The sequence below is a fragment of the Clupea harengus genome, chromosome 15, assembly GCF_900700415.2.
Source record: "Clupea harengus chromosome 15, Ch_v2.0.2, whole genome shotgun sequence".
Classification (NCBI taxonomy): Eukaryota; Metazoa; Chordata; class Actinopteri; order Clupeiformes; family Clupeidae; genus Clupea; species Clupea harengus.
Genome location: NC_045166.1, coordinates 17,082,775 through 17,100,286, shown reverse-complemented (window position 1 = coordinate 17,100,286; position 17,512 = coordinate 17,082,775). Strand labels below are relative to the sequence as shown.

The 17,512-nt window shown below is 42.1% G+C and overlaps 1 protein-coding gene across 1 annotated transcript; it reads left to right on the top strand.

Annotated features, from left to right (window-relative positions):
* Window positions 1-1,715: 1,715 nt before the first annotated feature.
* LOC105907331 (prolyl endopeptidase) lies at window positions 1,716-9,727 on the top strand. Its single transcript, XM_031581910.2, has 15 exons — window positions 1,716-1,907; window positions 2,714-2,788; window positions 3,020-3,153; window positions 3,245-3,375; window positions 3,508-3,717; window positions 4,689-4,810; window positions 5,259-5,364; window positions 5,638-5,829; window positions 6,183-6,380; window positions 6,819-6,922; window positions 7,110-7,246; window positions 7,558-7,652; window positions 7,918-8,049; window positions 8,202-8,358; window positions 8,824-9,727. Exons 1-15 carry the CDS (start codon window positions 1,866-1,868, stop codon window positions 9,116-9,118), a joined length of 2,130 nt encoding a protein of 709 aa, XP_031437770.1. The 5' UTR covers window positions 1,716-1,865; the 3' UTR covers window positions 9,119-9,727.
* The last annotated feature ends 7,785 nt before the right edge of the window (window positions 9,728-17,512 follow it).

The window sequence follows — 17,512 nt, the reverse complement described above, 5'->3', positions numbered from 1 at the left end:
CAAGCTGTTCCTCATCCTATTACACACACACACACACACACACACACACACACACACACACACACACACACACACACTGGCTTCCCTTAATGCAGGAAGTGGGGTTAATGAAAATAACAGGTCTATGACTGGATTGACATGGTAAAATTAATCAACAGGAAGTTCAGAAAAGTATCGCCAAGGAAGAGGGGGAAGGAGCCTTCAGGTTCTTCAAAAAACAAAAAGTGGACACATAAATATCAAGAAACATATGTGTAAAACTCATAAAGAGATATAGACATGTACCTACCTACACACACACATCTCTCCCTATCTCTGTCTCTGTCTCTGTCTCTCTCACTCACTCTCTCTCTTTCACACACACACACGCGCGTGCAAACTCACACACACACACACACACACACACACACACACACACACACACACACACACACACACACACACACACACACACACACACACACAATCTCTGAAGCTTAAAATAACCTGAATAAACACAGTGTCAGTGAAGACAGGCTCACAGATTTGCACCTCTGTCTCTCTGTCATCTTCACTTTTCCCTCTGGTATTCCTTGGAGGCACGCTCGCAGTTTCTGTTTGTTTTGCTCACTGACCCTGAGTGATAAAATAGACCCCCCCCCCCCCCTCTCTCTCTCTGTGTCTGTCTATCAGTCACATTGCTGTCATGTTTTTTCTTTACTGGATGTGGGTAACAGAGGAGGCAGTGATGTCTATGACAACAAGAACATCTATCTCTGACAGGCATGATTCACAGAGGAATGAGGGGCAGGCACATTCTGCTTGTCTGCTGCTCGGGAATGATAAAATGCAGGTCCGTCTCTTTTGAGTGGTGCCAAACATACAAATAGACCCATGGTCAAGTGCATGTGCATGCTTACTAAAATACACACAGGCACACAAGGACACAACACCAGAAGACACGCATGTGCCGATACATTACAGTTTGGTTTTTTAAAACTGCTTACACACAAAAGTTTAACATGTTACATGATTTCTGAAAAAGCATAACTCTTTATTGTAAATCTGCAAAACTATGAGCTAATTCTCAGCCTTTCACTCGGTTTAAAAAAAAAAAAAAAACACTTCTTGCAAACCATTGGACACAACAATCATTCAACAAGAGTTTAAACACTTGTGCTGCTTTTCAAAATGTAAGACATCTTTACCAGTTCTAAAGGAGGGCATTGGTTGTGATGTTGATGTGTTGCTGTGACATGAGCATAACAAAGGTAAGAGTGTTTTAGATGTATTGTGTGAATTGTGTGTAGAGATTAGAAAAAATAGAGTTCATGAAAACGTGTGTAAAAAAAAAGACAAAACGGTAAAAAAAAAAAAAAAAAAAAAAAAAGATAGAGCAGGTAGTCAGGATTCTGACTGAGCGTTTGCAAGGACTCCAGCTCCTCCTGGCTGTATGCCGAAGACACTGAACTTTGGTTTCCATTGCTGCACAGCAGACCTGTATAGCGTAGAAAAGTGCTATTTACTTCAGCTCAATACATGTTTATATAGATAGAATTGAACAACTTTATTATGTTTAGTTTTATTTATGGATAACGAAATACATTGGTAGACAAACAAAGAGACAGAAGACCACTACGCTCGTGAGTCCCCAACCCCTTCGAATGCCGTTAAGATATCCTTCGGTAGAGGGCGCTGTCGATATTACTCACAGATAATCCTCAAAGATGCTGTCTTTACACAGATTCGTTGGCTGGCGATTTCGAACTCTCATCCGTCAAATTTATATATTGGGGCAGTCACAGAGAGAAGTCATATCAAACTGTTACCATATTCATCAGAGTCGGTGTTACAGTCAGAAATCATCCGGTCAATTCCATCTTAAAATGTCTTTCCAGTACCCACAAACATACCGTGACGAAGCGGTGGTAAGTAGCGATATTTCTTTATGCTAACGAGCCAAGCTACCGTTAGCGCAGATGCCCCATCATCATCAACATGCCGGGTGGTAGAGTTAGCTATCGTTAGCGTACGCTAGCCTTGTAATGAATGGATGCTAACCATCAGTCTTTGTCTAGCTTGAAAACATGATGACATAGCTGCGTTCTCTGCTCTAATTGTTCCAGGCAGACTGTTCTGACTGAAAACTGACTATTATAAGGCTAACGCTACTATATTTGTCCTGTACTGCCGAAGTTGCCACTCCCTTAAAATTTGTAACCATACCGTTAGTTGCATTTCACATTTATGCTATCGTTAATCTAACATCACATAACCCAACGTCATAGCGTAGGTGCCAACACAACCAGGTTGGTAGCTTTAACTATGCCTCCTTTTTATTGGTTCTAGGGTGTAGCAAAGTAACTAAGGATGATGCCATGCTCAATTTGGCCAGCGTCGTTTGCAGTGATATGAAAGCTCAAATTTTAGGATACTGCAACATAAGCATTAAGGATAGCTGTCATTAGCAAGCTAGTTACAGTTGATGCCCTGAGTTGTTGCCAGTTGATGCTCTGCGAACGTTAGCCAGGTTCACTGAACCGTGCTGGTGTTTTATGCCAGCCTTAAGAACCAAATGTGTCAGATGGTGTTTATAGTGATGAAAGTCTTTGTCTTTTAGTGACAAAGGCTTGGTATTGACAGGCTGTAAGAAGAGCATGCAACTGTCACAGCTTAGTGACCTTGGTGTTGCCCGTATTAACAGTTATGGAAATCATGTCAAAAATCTCGCTAGGTGGATGACTACCATGGACAGAAGATCCCTGACCCCTATAGCTGGCTGGAGGACCCAGACAGTGAGAAGACACAGGTTGGCTCATTAGTGCCCTTTCTACTTACAAACGACAACATTCACGTGTATGCTGTTGCAGTCGTCAAGTTAAATGACACCGGAAAAACTATTGACCATTCATTACAGTAGACTGGCTGGCATGAGTGATTATCTACAATTTAACAAAACAAATATGGCCAAGCATAAAATGAGTTGGCGCCCCCTGTTGTTGTATGGGTATCTCACTCCTGTGCATTCTCCGTACTTCAGGCCTTCGTGAACTCACAGAATCAGCTGACCTTACCGTACCTTGAGGGTTGCGAAGTCCGGGAGGTCTTCAAAGAGCGCATGACCGAGCTCTATGACTACCCCAAATACAGCTGTCCCTTTAAAAGGGGCAACAGGTATGCAATCACTGCACCATATTACACCAGGTAAAGCTCTGTCTGTCTGTGTTAATGCACCCTAGAACATTCTTCCTCTGGTGTTTTGCAGGTACTTTCATTTCTACAATACAGGGCTCCAGAACCAGAGTGTCATGTACATGCAGGAGAACCTGGATGCAGAACCCTCAGTGTTTCTTGATCCAAACACATTCTCTGAAGATGGAACAGTAGCTCTGCGAGGTGAGAGGTGTCTCTCTCTCTCCCACTCCCTCTCCCTCTCTCTCTCCCTCTCTCTCCCTCTCCCTCCCTCTCTCTCTGTGTTTGTGTGCCTATGTCTGTACCTAAACCCGTGAGTGTGTGTCTGTTTATCAGGTTATGCGTTCTCGGAGGACGGTGAGATACTGGCGTATGGGATCAGTGCGAGCGGCTCAGACTGGGTTGAGATCCGCTTCCTGCGTGTGGAGGGCGCCAAGCCTCTGGAGGACAAGCTGGAGCGGGTAAAGTTCAGCTGCATGGCCTGGACCCACGATGGCTGCGGACTCTTCTACAACTCCTACCCCGTGCAGGATGGCAAGAGTGACGGTAAGCGAGAGAAGCAGCAGCAGTAGAATAGAATAGAATAGACTTTATTTGTCATTGTGCATTGGATACACAACAAAATTTCTTTGTGCAACCACTAAAAAAAGTGCAGTTGTGCTGGGTGGAGGGTATGAGGGTTGTGTGATTGTTTAGTTCTGTGATGGCCCTGGGGATGAAACTGTTCTGCAGTCTGGAGGTGCGGGCTGTAGTGGCCCGGTAGCGCCTGCCAGATGGTAGCAGGGTGAAGAGATGGTTTGCGGGGTGAGTCTCATCCTTCAAAATGCCACATGCTCGGCGGAGGCAGCGTGTCCTAAAGATGTCGTCCAGGGGAGGCAGTGAAAGTCCAATTATTCTCTCAGCAGACCTTATGACCTGACTGAGGGATTTCCTGTCCTTGTCTGTGCAGTTGACATACCATGCAGTGATACAGTATGTGAGGACACTTTCAATGCAACATTGGTAAAAAAGACTTAAGCAGCTCGGAAGACAGGTTGTTTCTCTTCAGTATTCTCAAGAAGTAGAGCCACTGCTGTGCTTTCTTGACTGTGGCGGTTGTGTTACTCATCCATTTCAGGTCCTCTGAGAGCATAACCCCCAGGAACTTAAAGCAGGAGGTCCTCTCCACTTCCTCACCAGTAGACAGACTCTCTGGATCTTATGTTTCCTCCACTCTCTTTTGCTCGAACAAGATTAAGGTTGCTAAAATAGTTTGCTCGAACAAGATAAAGGTTGCTAAAATAGTTGGCACATTTTGTCCAGAGCAAAACAATGTACTTTTTGAATTGTTTCGGATGAAATATCATTTCATTCATATTGCTTTTTGCAAGAATACAAAAAAATGGCAATTTCTGTCTTGCAAGTGAATGCAGTCTCCAACCTGCAAGGTGATTAGCAGCATCGCAATATATGTGATCCTCATAGAAAACAAAATCTCTCTCTCTCTCTCTCCCTCCTCTTGTTCTCCTCTCGTGTAGGTACTGAGACGTCCACTAACCTGCACCAGAAGCTCTTCTACCACGCGTTGGGCACTCCTCAGTCTAAAGACGTGCTGTGTGCAGAGTTCCCTGACCAGCCCAAGTGGATGAGTGGAGTAGAGGTGCCTGACACATGTGCATATACACACTCACACATACAGGTGCACATTCACACACACTCACACATGTAGGCGCACACTCACACACACACATGTAGGCGCACTCTCACACCATGCATTACAGCACTTTATCATTCACACGTTTTTATCAGATCATATTGAGATGATCATATTGTGCACACCTCAAGAATCACACACGCATGCACGTACACACACACGCACACACACACACACACACACACACACACACACACACACACACACACACACACACACACGTACGTCAACTCTGATACAGTTACATTCAAATTCTCTGAACTGTTCTTAGAGATCCTGCCCACCCACCGATATACTCAGGCTCATTCTCAGGTGGAGAGCAAGGATTGATATTATTTTGTTATAAAATTAAGCAACATATGCCAGTGTATTTATTGTTTGTGTGTGTGTGTAGGTGTCAGATGATGGGCAATATGTGCTCTTGTCCATCAGAGAGGGTTGTGACCCAGTCAACCGGCTGTGGTACTGCGACCTTCAGACTGTACCCAAGGGCATCACAGGTACACCCCCCCCCACTGTTTCCAGTCTTTGCATTCATGTTTCTCTTCCTCAACTGGTAGAGCAAGCTCATGGGTTACTGATGAAATGTATATCTGTCAATAAGAAATATAAGATACATACCATTTGTTCTGTAGACTGCTTTGGATTAAAAGGGTCTTTTAAATGAATAAATATAAGCAGTTGTCAGGTGGTGTATTTTACTGTGATTATCGTAATGGTGGTGGTGGTTGTGATGGTGTGATACGTGGTTCTGATCCGTTTGACACCATCAGGGCTGTTGCCGTGGGTGAAGCTGATCGACAACTTCGACGCGGAGTACGAGTACGTGACGAACGAGGGCACGGTGTTCACCTTCAAGACCAACTTGGAAGCCCCTCGCTACCGCCTCCTCAACATCGACTTCAGCCAGCCCAGCATGAGCAGCTGGAAAGAGCTCATCCCCCAGCACGACAAGGACGTGCTCGGTAAGTGTGTGTGTGTGTGTGTGTGTTTGGTTCTGGGAGTGGGTGTGTGTGGGGGGGGAGGAAGGACACATTAGGGTACAGGATTAAAGGATACTAAATGAAACCCAGCAGGATATAGATCTGCTGACCAGATGTTAAAATAAAATCTCGTCTTTTTCGGTAGTCTTTGGTTTGCTGATCCTTATCTGTCTGTGCTCATTAGTGCTAGCTAGAAAAGCATGTGTGTGTGCGCGCGTATGATCAATTCAAAAACATCAATTTTCTAACTTCCTGTCGCCCTCTTTCTGTGTCCTTGTCTCTCTACCGCCACTCCCCCTTCAATCTCTTTCTCTCTCCGTCTCTCTTTCTCTCAGTCTTTGCCACCTGTACCTTCTCCAGCTTCCTGTTTGTGTGTTTCATGCACGACGTGAAGAACGTTCTGAAGATGTTCCGCCTGGCGTCGGGCGAGGAGGTGCGCACCTTCCCTCTGGACGTGGGCTCACTGGTGGGCTTCACCGGCAGGAAGAAGGACTCGGAGATCTTCTACTACTTCACCTCTTTTCTCTCGCCAGGTACACACACACACACACACACACACACACACACACACACACACACACACACACCATATGGTTTCGTGTCTGTGTCTGTGTGTTTATCTGTCTTAATGATCATAGAAGTTGAAGGACCACCCAGACACCCAAGACATTTTCAAACACAAAACAATCGATTGGGCAATGCATTACTTATGAAGTTGAACTTGACACAGGGCAAAATATGATCTAAAGAAGTTTGATGAGTATTGCTATTTCATTCAGTCAATTGTTTTTGTCTTTTTGTTAGAAAACCCATCTGTCTGAATTGACTCCTTTTCCTCTCACACACACACACACACACACACACACACACACACACACACACACACACACACACACCCGCACACCCACCCATCTGTCTGAATTGGCTCCTTTTCTCTCGCACAAACCCATACTCTTCCTCTCCTCTGCTAGCAATCATCTACCACTGTGATCTCACCCAAGAGCCCCTACAGCCCCACGTCTTCAGGGAGGTCACAGTCAAAGGCTTCAACCCCTCAGAATACCAGACTACTCAGGTATCTCTCACACACACACACACACACACACACACTTTCTCACTCAGTCACTCACTCATGCTCATTCAGACACGCACACTCACTTTCTCTCTTGCTTCCTTATGTCAGGCTATCTGTTCCTGTAAGAAAAGCATGTCAATGTTCATTGTCTCCCCCCTTTGTTGGTGTGTGTGCATGTGCATATCAGGTGTTCTACCCCAGTAAGGACGGTACGCAGATCCCCATGTTCATTGTCCATAAGAAGGGCATTCAGCTCGATGGCTCCCACCCTGCCTTCCTGTACGGTTACGGCGGCTTCAACATCTCCATCACACCCAGCTATAGGTGAGCACACACACACTCACACACTCACACACAGCACTGGGGTTTCACCGGGTACTTCTTTATGACACATTTCAATCACACACAATTTCCATCATACTTAACCACAAGGTAGATCACAAACCCACCCCCCTCCCCTACAAAATATAGATTGCTAGCTATGACCCTGTATAGAAAGTTGGATCTCTCCTTGGTGGAGAGTATAATAATAGCTACCTGTTTTTGTCTTAGTGTTGTGCTTGACTATGTGTGGGTGCATGCGTGTGTTCATTTGTGTGTGTGTCTCTCTCTCTCTCTCTCTCTCTCTCTCTCAGTGTGTCGCGTCTAATATTTGTGCGCCATCTTGGGGGAGTGTTAGCCGTAGCCAACATCAGAGGAGGGGGCGAGTACGGAGAGACCTGGCACAAAGGTAAGACAAACACACACTCTCTCATCTAACCTCACACGTGTATACCTACAGACACACACACACACACACACACACACACACACACACACACACACACACACACACTGATCCGGGTTATCCGACTAAAATGTTACTTTATTTTGTATTAAGTATATTAAAAAAAAAAAAGTGTGTGTGTAATATATATATATATATATATATTAAAAATATATATACGTATATATAAAGGCACTTCTCAAAACCCTTCTCCCCTGTCTTCCTGTAGCTGGCATGTTGGCAAACAAGCAGAACTGCTTCACAGACTTCCAGTGTGCAGCTGAGTACCTGATCAAAGAAGGCTACTCCTCCCCCAAAAAACTCACCATCAACGGGGGCTCCAACGGAGGACTGCTCGTGGGTAAGACAACACTACCTGTGTGTAGACAAGGAGCTGCTTCCAAAGACGTGTGTGTGTGTGTGTGTGTGTGAATAATAAATAAATACTGTGCCATGCTATCTATTCTAATTGTCCATATCATTTTACTGATTGTGTGTGTGTGTGTGTCTCAGGGGCGTGTGTGAACCAGCGGCCGGATCTGTTTGGCTGTGCCGTGGCACAGGTGGGAGTGATGGACATGCTCAAGTTCCACAAGTTCACCATCGGCCACGCCTGGACCACTGACTTCGGCTGCTCGGAGATCAAGGACCAGTTTGAGTGGCTCATCAAGTCAGTCTGGCACACTCTGCCTAACCCACCTGTATTCATAGAATATCGATTAATAGCTTTACGTTCATGCACCCGTATTGGTAGTGTTTATTGCCATGCTTGTGTTGCCTGTGTTATGTTTGGTATGGGTTGTAAGTACACTGGCTTCGTGGACAGGCACCAAATAAATGTTGGTACAGTGGTGCCTCAATGTTAATTCTCTCCTCACAAAGGCCTTAGCCAAGGAGGGAATCTTAGGCAAGCTCTCCCCGTCCGGCCGTAAAATAAAAAGATCAGTGAGAGAGTCACACCTGTAGTGTCTTTAGGGAACAGAGGAGATGAGTGACAAGGTCCGGGTGTAGTTCAGGTGATATCCATTAGTGGTTACATCAGTGATGCAGACAGTTGTTTTTGTACAGATGATTATTATTATGTTTATATTTGAACCTTATATTGATCTGTGTGTGCCTGTCTGTCTGCCCACAGGTATTCTCCGCTGCACAACATCCGCATCCCGGAGGGCGAGGGGGTGCAGTACCCATCGGTGCTGCTGCTGACCGGCGACCATGACGACCGCGTGGTGCCGCTGCACTCCCTCAAGTACATGGCCACGCTGCAGCACGTGCTCGGCCGCTGGCCCAGCCAGAACAACCCGCTGCTCATCCACGTGGACACCAAGTCGGGCCACGGCGCCGGCAAGCCCACCAGCAAAGTCATCCAGGAGGTGGCAGACACCTACGCCTTCATCGCCCGCTGCCTGAACCTCAAGTGGGTCAAATGAGACCCGGTGTTCAGCTCTTTCTCTCTCTCACTCTCTCACACTTGCTCAGTGTCACCTGGAGTTTGAGTTGTATCTCAAGTGGTGGTGGTGTTGTTTTTTTTTTAACTCCTTTCTCTTGGTGTGTGGCTGTTCTTCTATTCTCTTCTCTTCTCTTCACCTGTTTAAAGAGATCCCTGTAATGGTTCTTCCCTTCTCTTGCCTCTGTTTCTCTCCCTCCATTTCCCTATCTCTCTGTTTCTCTTTACACTCTCTCCTTTTGAGAGGAGTGCTGGACACTCAGACTGCCAGATTCACACAGTCTCAAATTCACTCATTTATACACACACGTATACCAACACACACACACACAGTTCTTTGGCCAACTACAGGAGTCACAGCCATGGGCCATTGACAGCTCCCCTCATAACACACACAGACACACACGCACACACACACACCCTTCAGATTTTTATTTGCCCAGTAGGAAAGGCTTTGCCCTCGAGAAAGAGCTCAGATACTTCAGTGTTTCACCTGCCCAGTGTGTAAGAGGTCAGCATGTGTTTTAGATTGTCTGGACAATGGCAGATTTGCCAGTTGTGTGTGTGTGTGTGTGTGTGTGTGTGTGTGTGTGTGTGTGTGTGTGTGTGTGTGTGTGTGTGTGTGTGTGTGTGTGTGTGTGTGTGTGTGTGTGTGTGTGAGAGAGAGAGAGAATGATATTATTAAGTATTTGTCATCACTACAAGGCCGGTATTCATTTCTACCTCCAGTTACATGCAGATTGTTTACCTCTGAAGGGATTTTTTTTTTTTGAACAGTATGGTTACAATAAACCGGAGAAAAGCTTTTGAACAGCACCGGCGTGTGTCCAGTTGTGGTTATTCGGCAGTCTGAGGAAAATGATAGGCTTACAAATGGGAAATGTGTACAACCCAGATTGTTGTGGCATTTTGTGAGGGGGGGGGGGGGGGGGGGGGGGGGGGGACAGCACACACCAGACGTCAGAGGAGAACCTTTGGTGAAGGTTTTACAGCCGTGTTCTTCCAAGAACCGTTTAGAAGAAATAGGAACTTTTTTGAAAACCATGTCTGTCATATAGAAGATGTTCGATATAGGTCTTGGTGATTTAAGTTACCTCTAAAGAACATATTTGTGAGAACATGGGTGTATCTGCGTTACATCAATATTGTCCCCTTTCTGTCTGTCATATGTTAGTCTTAGGACTACGGTTTACTTCCAGAGAGCCCCAAGCTTACAATATCTAGTTGCCAAGATTGAGAGTGACCACTGAAGGCCTCTTTATAAGGGTTTGCTGGTGCAACTTGTGTTCTTGCCCATCAGAGCTTAAACATGTACTTTAGGATATGAAACATGAAATAATGCTGAGTTAATCAATCAAATACATCTATATCTATCACAGGTAATCAATCAAATACATCTATATCGATCACAGTTAATCAATCAAATACTTGTTTATCTACCACAGTACTGGTAAGGGGGAAAGAAAAAAAAATATTGGCATTGAAAATGGATTTGACAAAGTCACCGCTATTTTCTTCATTCTTTAAAAAACTGGCTTTTGTGATAATTTATGGGCTGGTCTGTTATTTAGTCTGTCGAGCCAGAGATAGTTGTCAGCTACTCTTGTCTGCAAGATTATTCCTTTTTCCCAGGAATGCAAAGTTGAGAAACAGACTAACCTTTTAGTTAGCTCTTCATATACTGACACAGCATGTTCACCCAAACAATTTATAACTACAACACAACCAAGGCAATATTTGCTATTAACGAATACATTTGTGTTTTATTTTGTATTTATTTATTTTAAAACAGACTACAAATGTCCATTGCATAATCAACCTGAAATAACAAGAATCACAATATCTAATGCAACAAGACAACAGAAACCAATCAGGAGGAAGGATAAAATGGCTCCGGTTGTGGCAGCCTGAATAGAGAGACTACTTAAGATGAAAAATAGAGATAATGACGAGGACAAAAATACTAGGAGGCGTTGCAAGGCACGAGAGTTTCTTGATGTGAAACTGAAATGATGTTAAAGGACGGAGTTAGAGAGAAGGTGGGGAGAGTAGGCCTTGAAGCTATAGATTACAAACCTATCTATAGTTTTATTTAACATTTATATACATACACTGATTTTAAAAAGAACACCAAAAGCCTGACAAAGCAACATGTTTGTTTTTTTTTTAAGTAAAAGGTATATTTTGTATATTTAATTTAAAAGTGTTTCTATTTCAAACAGATTATAAATAAACAGATTATTAGAGAGGAAAATAACCAACAGATTAATAATTAACATGTTTTTGAAAGATTGTTATTTATAATGTTAATGGAAAAAGTTGGAAAGACATTATTTTTTAAATCTGGGAGTTTATCTGACACCATTACTGGTTTCGCTAAACATTTCCAAGATTCACTGGCAAAAAAATGATTAGATGAAAATAGTACATCAATTGAGTTTCAATGAATTTCTTGAAAAGGAGACATTGATTTAAGTGACTTTACTTTATTTCAGTGTCATACTTATTTCCATAGCAAATTCAGAAATATGTGAGAATTAAACAAATATAGATACAACATTAAACAAATTTAGCTTTTGGCTGTATGTCAGCTGCCAAAACTTTCCCATTTGAAATTATACCTTTCCTGTCAGTTTAACAGATAAAATGTATCAAAAGGAGGTCATGAACCTAAATATTTAAAATAGGGCAAGCACATTTTAATTCAACCAAAACCAAAAATGTTCAGAAAAGAAAAACGACTATATCAATGTTAGATACAGAAATAAATCTATAGGCTAAAGCTTCAGTCACCATGACTTATGTATAACCTATATTCATGCAAGTTATGGATGTACAGCCATGCAATTTATTTATTTGTTATATTAATATATGTTATTGAATTGGTTGATGTTGGTCCTTGTGGAAGCTTGTTGAATGAGACCGACATATACTATATAGGCTATATATTGCTCATTTTTGTATCTTGATGTGGCAGAAGACATTGGATTAATATTCCATTTGTGCGATTCTGACAATATACCTACCAGGTGTGAAATATTTGTTTCTGCCTCTTTTATGTAATGCAATGTAGAGCAAATACACTTTTTTAATCATTTGTATTTATGATTTATTAAAAGTGTCGCAGAAAATATATTTGAAGCTCGACCTCTCTCCCTCTAATTGAGACTTGAGATGTATCTTAAAGACCTAATTCATAAATATGCTTTCTGGAACTAGAAAACATGGAAACATTAGAAACATCTAAAAAAATATATAAATATTGAATTATGATTCTCGTCGATTTGGCTGTAAGACTGACAAGACATGAAGAATGAATCAAATTGATTAAGTCAGTTGTCGAGAAGCAAGTCTTACTGTAGGTTGATATCTCAAATCGGCCCAAGGGATTTTGTTACATTCCTTGGGCGTCATTTTTGTTAGAAGCAGACATTGTTGATGTTGTTGCTGAACGATGAAAACAGCCAAAAATAACATCGGTTCCACCGAAGACATTTCCAAAAACAATTCCACTTAAGGTTCCTCTGTATTTATATTTTTTTTTTTCTTTGAATTTCAACAGACTAGTTTCCCGTCCTCACCTGTTCTGAGCGATTAATAAACAAGTTTTCGTCAGATTCTCTGCTAACTATGTGACATACCCGAACCACCGATGATCCACAGCACGCTTGTTAATCCTTCAGTCCTTCAGAGCCAGTCTCTCGCGTCCAGGAGGTGGCGCTTACGAAGTAGCGGGGGGAACAATCTCTCTGAAAGACACATTTGTGTCGAAATAGTTTTCTGAAAATGCAAAAGGAGCAGGAGAAGACGATTAGACAGACGATCTGTAAATTATCATCATCATTATTATAGTAACTTACTGCTACTATACTAATAATACTAATATTCATAATTAGTACATTCCAAGAAGCTAACATATGCCAACATTAGTATTATTATTATTGTTATTATTTGTGTTTGCAACTGTAGCCATTGCGCATGACAGCTTGCGGATGTCATTGCATCCCTGGAAGAAACCTGAGCAAGGCTTCTCTCTGAAACCCTGACCCCAAAATAGCGTGAGACTGTTTGAGACCGTCTGATTTAAACTTAATAACAATCCCGGCGGAGTGATGGCGGACAGAAGGTAGGACCACTGGACATTCCAAAAGCCAATATCCCTTTAGAAACAATTGCTATTACATTTGCCTTTAAACGTATGGTCAGCCATTGAGCTTCAGCAAGCGATAGATCCCGTTAAGGGGTATCACAAATGCATTTGCTTAAAATGATGTTTCATGAAGAAGTTTAACATCCCTGTCTTGCTACTATGTCTATGTTATATGTCGATTAGAGCTTGATGCAGGACAAGAAAACTGAATCTGAATAAGGGCTGAGATGATGACATAGACTAGGCTTCTTCAGAAAAAAGTGAATCTATCACTGTGTCATAATACCCAGGGGGTATCGCCTGATCTGACACTATATGTAACAATTTAAGCAGCAGGCTACCCCTTGCCGTTAAATGATGACACTAAAATTACACAATGAAGTAGCCTAACGTTATTGTTCAACCCGGGCATTAGTCTGTGCTTAGGTTAAACTGAAGTCTTAATACAAACTCGTGATGTCCACCACAAGATGTCTCTGTTTTGCAAAAAAAATTCGGACAGACTAACTCAGTCTTGGCCAGGGCATGCTATTCTTTTCACGTCTGACATACCAACTTCACTATGCAAATAGCACATATGCAACTTCAATCACAGAGGACAGAATTCAAAATCAAGACGATGGTTGTGTAGGTTATTACTGATTTAGACTCTGAACAAACAAGTGCATGTCTTAGTTAAAGCATATATGCTTAAAGCTGGTATTCGTATTTATTATTAAAATACATATTCCTAGGTTTTTGAACAGACGAATATCCAGTGACACCATTGCATCTGACGGTGGGCAATCGAATCGCTCAAGAGAAAGACTTTAAAAACGTAACAAACAAATGGATAGTTATGATTGTCTTTATACCTAGCCACTGGACTGAGGATACTTCAGACCTTTTTAGAGTAAGTTCTGTGAAACTACCTTTTACTTCTCCTGATACGAAGTTCTTAAATATTATAAAACAGGAAGCTAACCGTATCTTTTTAGTAAGTTTAGATGAACGTCAGCCAGAAAGAAATTGTATACCGGGATGTCAATAAATACATTTGGCACACCTACTAGGATAATATCACTGCTTTGTCATCAATTGATGACGAAGGGGTTGCGCAAATCCCTTTAATGCAGATGTTTGCATTTTTAAATAAAATGCCATCATACCTGAATTATGTAAGGCTACACTGTTATGGACTAGTAGTATCAAGTAGCTAATGTTTGTATCTTCCTTAACAGTCCTTACATGAACAGTCGCATGCCGTCACCTTGCAATTTCCCGGACTCGTCGCTCTTGGATTACTAAACCCTAATAAAATATTCATGCTCGGAAAATTTCCCGTATCAACGCTGAATAAAACCTCTATTCTGACCCTAGGACGTCCAAAACAGATAAATGTCCTGAACGCACCGTTAAAGCGCGTTGGCGCGACTCCTTTCAGGTATTTCCTACTCATTTCTGTTTACTTGATTGTCATATACGTCTAGCTGCGAGGAGAAAGCATTTGCATCTGCATTTTAGTGCTGTTACTTATGTTGACCATATTCTTTGCATGTCAATCATAGTCTGTGGTCTGTCGGAGGAAGTCCTGAGGATGGCCGTCCACGCAGGTAATACATTCGTGTGTTCATTATAGCCTTCTTAATAAATGTACTTGCGGTAGGTTGCACTGTAGACACTGTTACAGAATGGCATTTCATATTAATTGAAGGTGCCTGTTTCTGTGACGCATATTTTAAGAACAGAAAATAGTCAATTCAAGGTGCGACGGTATTCTAAGATAGATAGCAGCCTATATAAATACTTTCCCAAAGCTTGGAAGCAGAATTAAATGGTAATATTATAAGGAACGGAATCACCACAGATTCAAAGAAGTAGCCTGCTAAAAGTGAACTTACCCGGTGCAGCGGATTTGTTATTATTTAGCCGGCGCGCACGGCTCACCCACCGCTTGCGTCTGACGTCACGAACAAAGTGTAGTATTCCCTGACGTCAGATACCACGCAAGTCTTTACTGGTTGACCTGTTGTATTTGAATGAAGTGTCCAAGTCTAACGACAAAATGGAAAATCGATTTAATAGATGCTTTGTAGCGATGGCAGTCTCATTTTGCCCATCGTCGTTCGGAAACAATTAATAAGATACACTGAATTGGATATGCTTGCTGATTACCACAGGCAATTTCCTATAACCATATTCCTAAAGTAATTTAGTGCTTAATTAAAGATAATAAGATAAAAAAGCTTTGATTGCTTTCATTTCGTTTTCTTTTCAAGCTAAGCATTTATTTAATACATAATTCGAATGTCTCAAAAGTGGATACAAGCAAAACAAACTGACAGAGAAGTGGATATGCAACGCGGGAAACCCCTCTTTGTTTGCAAGAGGCCGCATGATAACGACAGAGTTGTGTTGTAGTAGGCTACTACCATTTCATGGTTTTAGATCTCTTCTTTGTGAAATTTATAAACGACACTATTTTATTGTCCGTCATCTATACCATAGCTACATTTCTCAATATTCTCAAAGTAGAGGTATATATACATAGTTGTGATTTACACTTCTAAAATAATTTACATGGAATCCTGCCTCAGTCAAATGATTCAATCACATTACATATTCATTTTTTCCCCTGTTCAAATTACATCTTTACTCGCTCTATAATCTCAGCACACTTCTTTCAACCATACCGATTTCTAACTCAAGATTTAAAACAAGATATAGACTGATATAGGAAATATATTATTTGTACAGTTTAGGCAAAACTATTTAGGCCATCTCAATTCTACATAAACCTAATTTGAATGTAGAACGATTCAACCAGATCTAAAACAAACGTGTGTATCATAGAGGTCTCATCTGCACAAATGATCATTAGGCTACTTAAACTTACTTAAATATGTTTTCCATTCAGTAAATATACATATCAGATATTGAAACATTTCTCAATAACTGTCTACATGTAAACATTTTAAGACCACGGGGAGACACTGACCTTTGAAAAATGGAGGTTAATAAGAATGTATTCAAAGGCATGGCTGTAGTTCTAACATAAATCATTCAAACCGACCTTAATGCGACAAGTAAAACTGAACAAAAAAGGCGTCAAACCTCATTAGCCTACAATGTAACCAATACAAATGCATTCACGTGCATAGACTGCTAGTTAACCCCCTGTCACAAATGAAATATAGGAGTTTGCTGGCAATTTCAAAATGGATGCAACTAATGTCTGGAATGCATGGAGACTATAAACCAAACGAACTTACTCACCTAAGGAAACACATATAGCCTACTCAGAGAGAGAGAGAGACGGGCGAACTCAATGAACTCTTTGAAACACTGAAGGCAACAGGGTGCAGGATGCATATATCCTCCGGGGAGCCCAACTTCCATGGGGGTTGGGAAGGTGAACTGGGGTAAGGGAGTGCATGCAAAGGTTCAATGACATGGTTCCTTTCTTCCAGTCTGAGTTTGTATGAGAAGGGTGGCCTGTAAATATTGCCTCTGATTGACGTTATGTGCAGGGAGGAAAAAACAACACTATTAAAGCTTGATGTTCCTTCACATAATAGTTACCAGTGGGAGTCTGAAGCCCACAGAGATTCTAATTATGTAGGTTCATGCTTAAATGTAACAAAGGGACTTGTTGAATGTAGGCAGTCAATTTGTGGAAGGACTGAACATCAGACCACTCATTTTGATAGACTGTTAATTTCGAGATGAAAATCAAGGGCTAATTACCGGTGCCAACACACAAATCAAGCCAGTTTTAAATGAATAGCAGACTTGTGTATTATTAAGGGAAACTGTAGAATAAAAAAAAAGTGGTGCTCATTTTTGTGTCATATTCCCTTGTTTTTTTATTTTAAAGAAAACACTTGAAACAACGTTTATGGGGCGTCCTGTTTTACCACCCGGGCATAGGGCATGCGGTTGCAGGGATCAAACAAGGACACTTGGGCGGGCGCGTGATATAGCCCCGGTGGCGCTTTTCGGTGTTTGCTTGTAAGTGCGGTCCCTTGGTGCGTTCGAGGTGTATTTTCAGTTTGAGGTGAGAACTCTTCGCGTGGAATGCATGAATTGATAACATCTGACATCAGTGACCAGGTCCGCTAACCGAGCCCCAAATTCCGCTTCTGCGGTAAGGGTTATCCCCCTCCCCCTTTGCGCTACATCTTCAAAAACAGCCCTATGGCTAGCGCGGGGGGTGGGTAGGGTTGCTGAGGGGGCAGGGGGATGCTC

Coding starts and splice junctions, on each gene's coding strand:
- LOC105907331 (XM_031581910.2), top strand. CDS start 1,866: ATGTCTTTCCAGTACCCACAAACATACCGTGACGAAGCGGTG. Junction 2,789..3,019: donor CAGACAGTGAGAAGACACAG/GTTGGCTCATTA, acceptor TCCGTACTTCAG/GCCTTCGTGAACTCACAGAA. Junction 8,050..8,201: donor CAACGGAGGACTGCTCGTGG/GTAAGACAACAC, acceptor TGTGTGTCTCAG/GGGCGTGTGTGAACCAGCGG.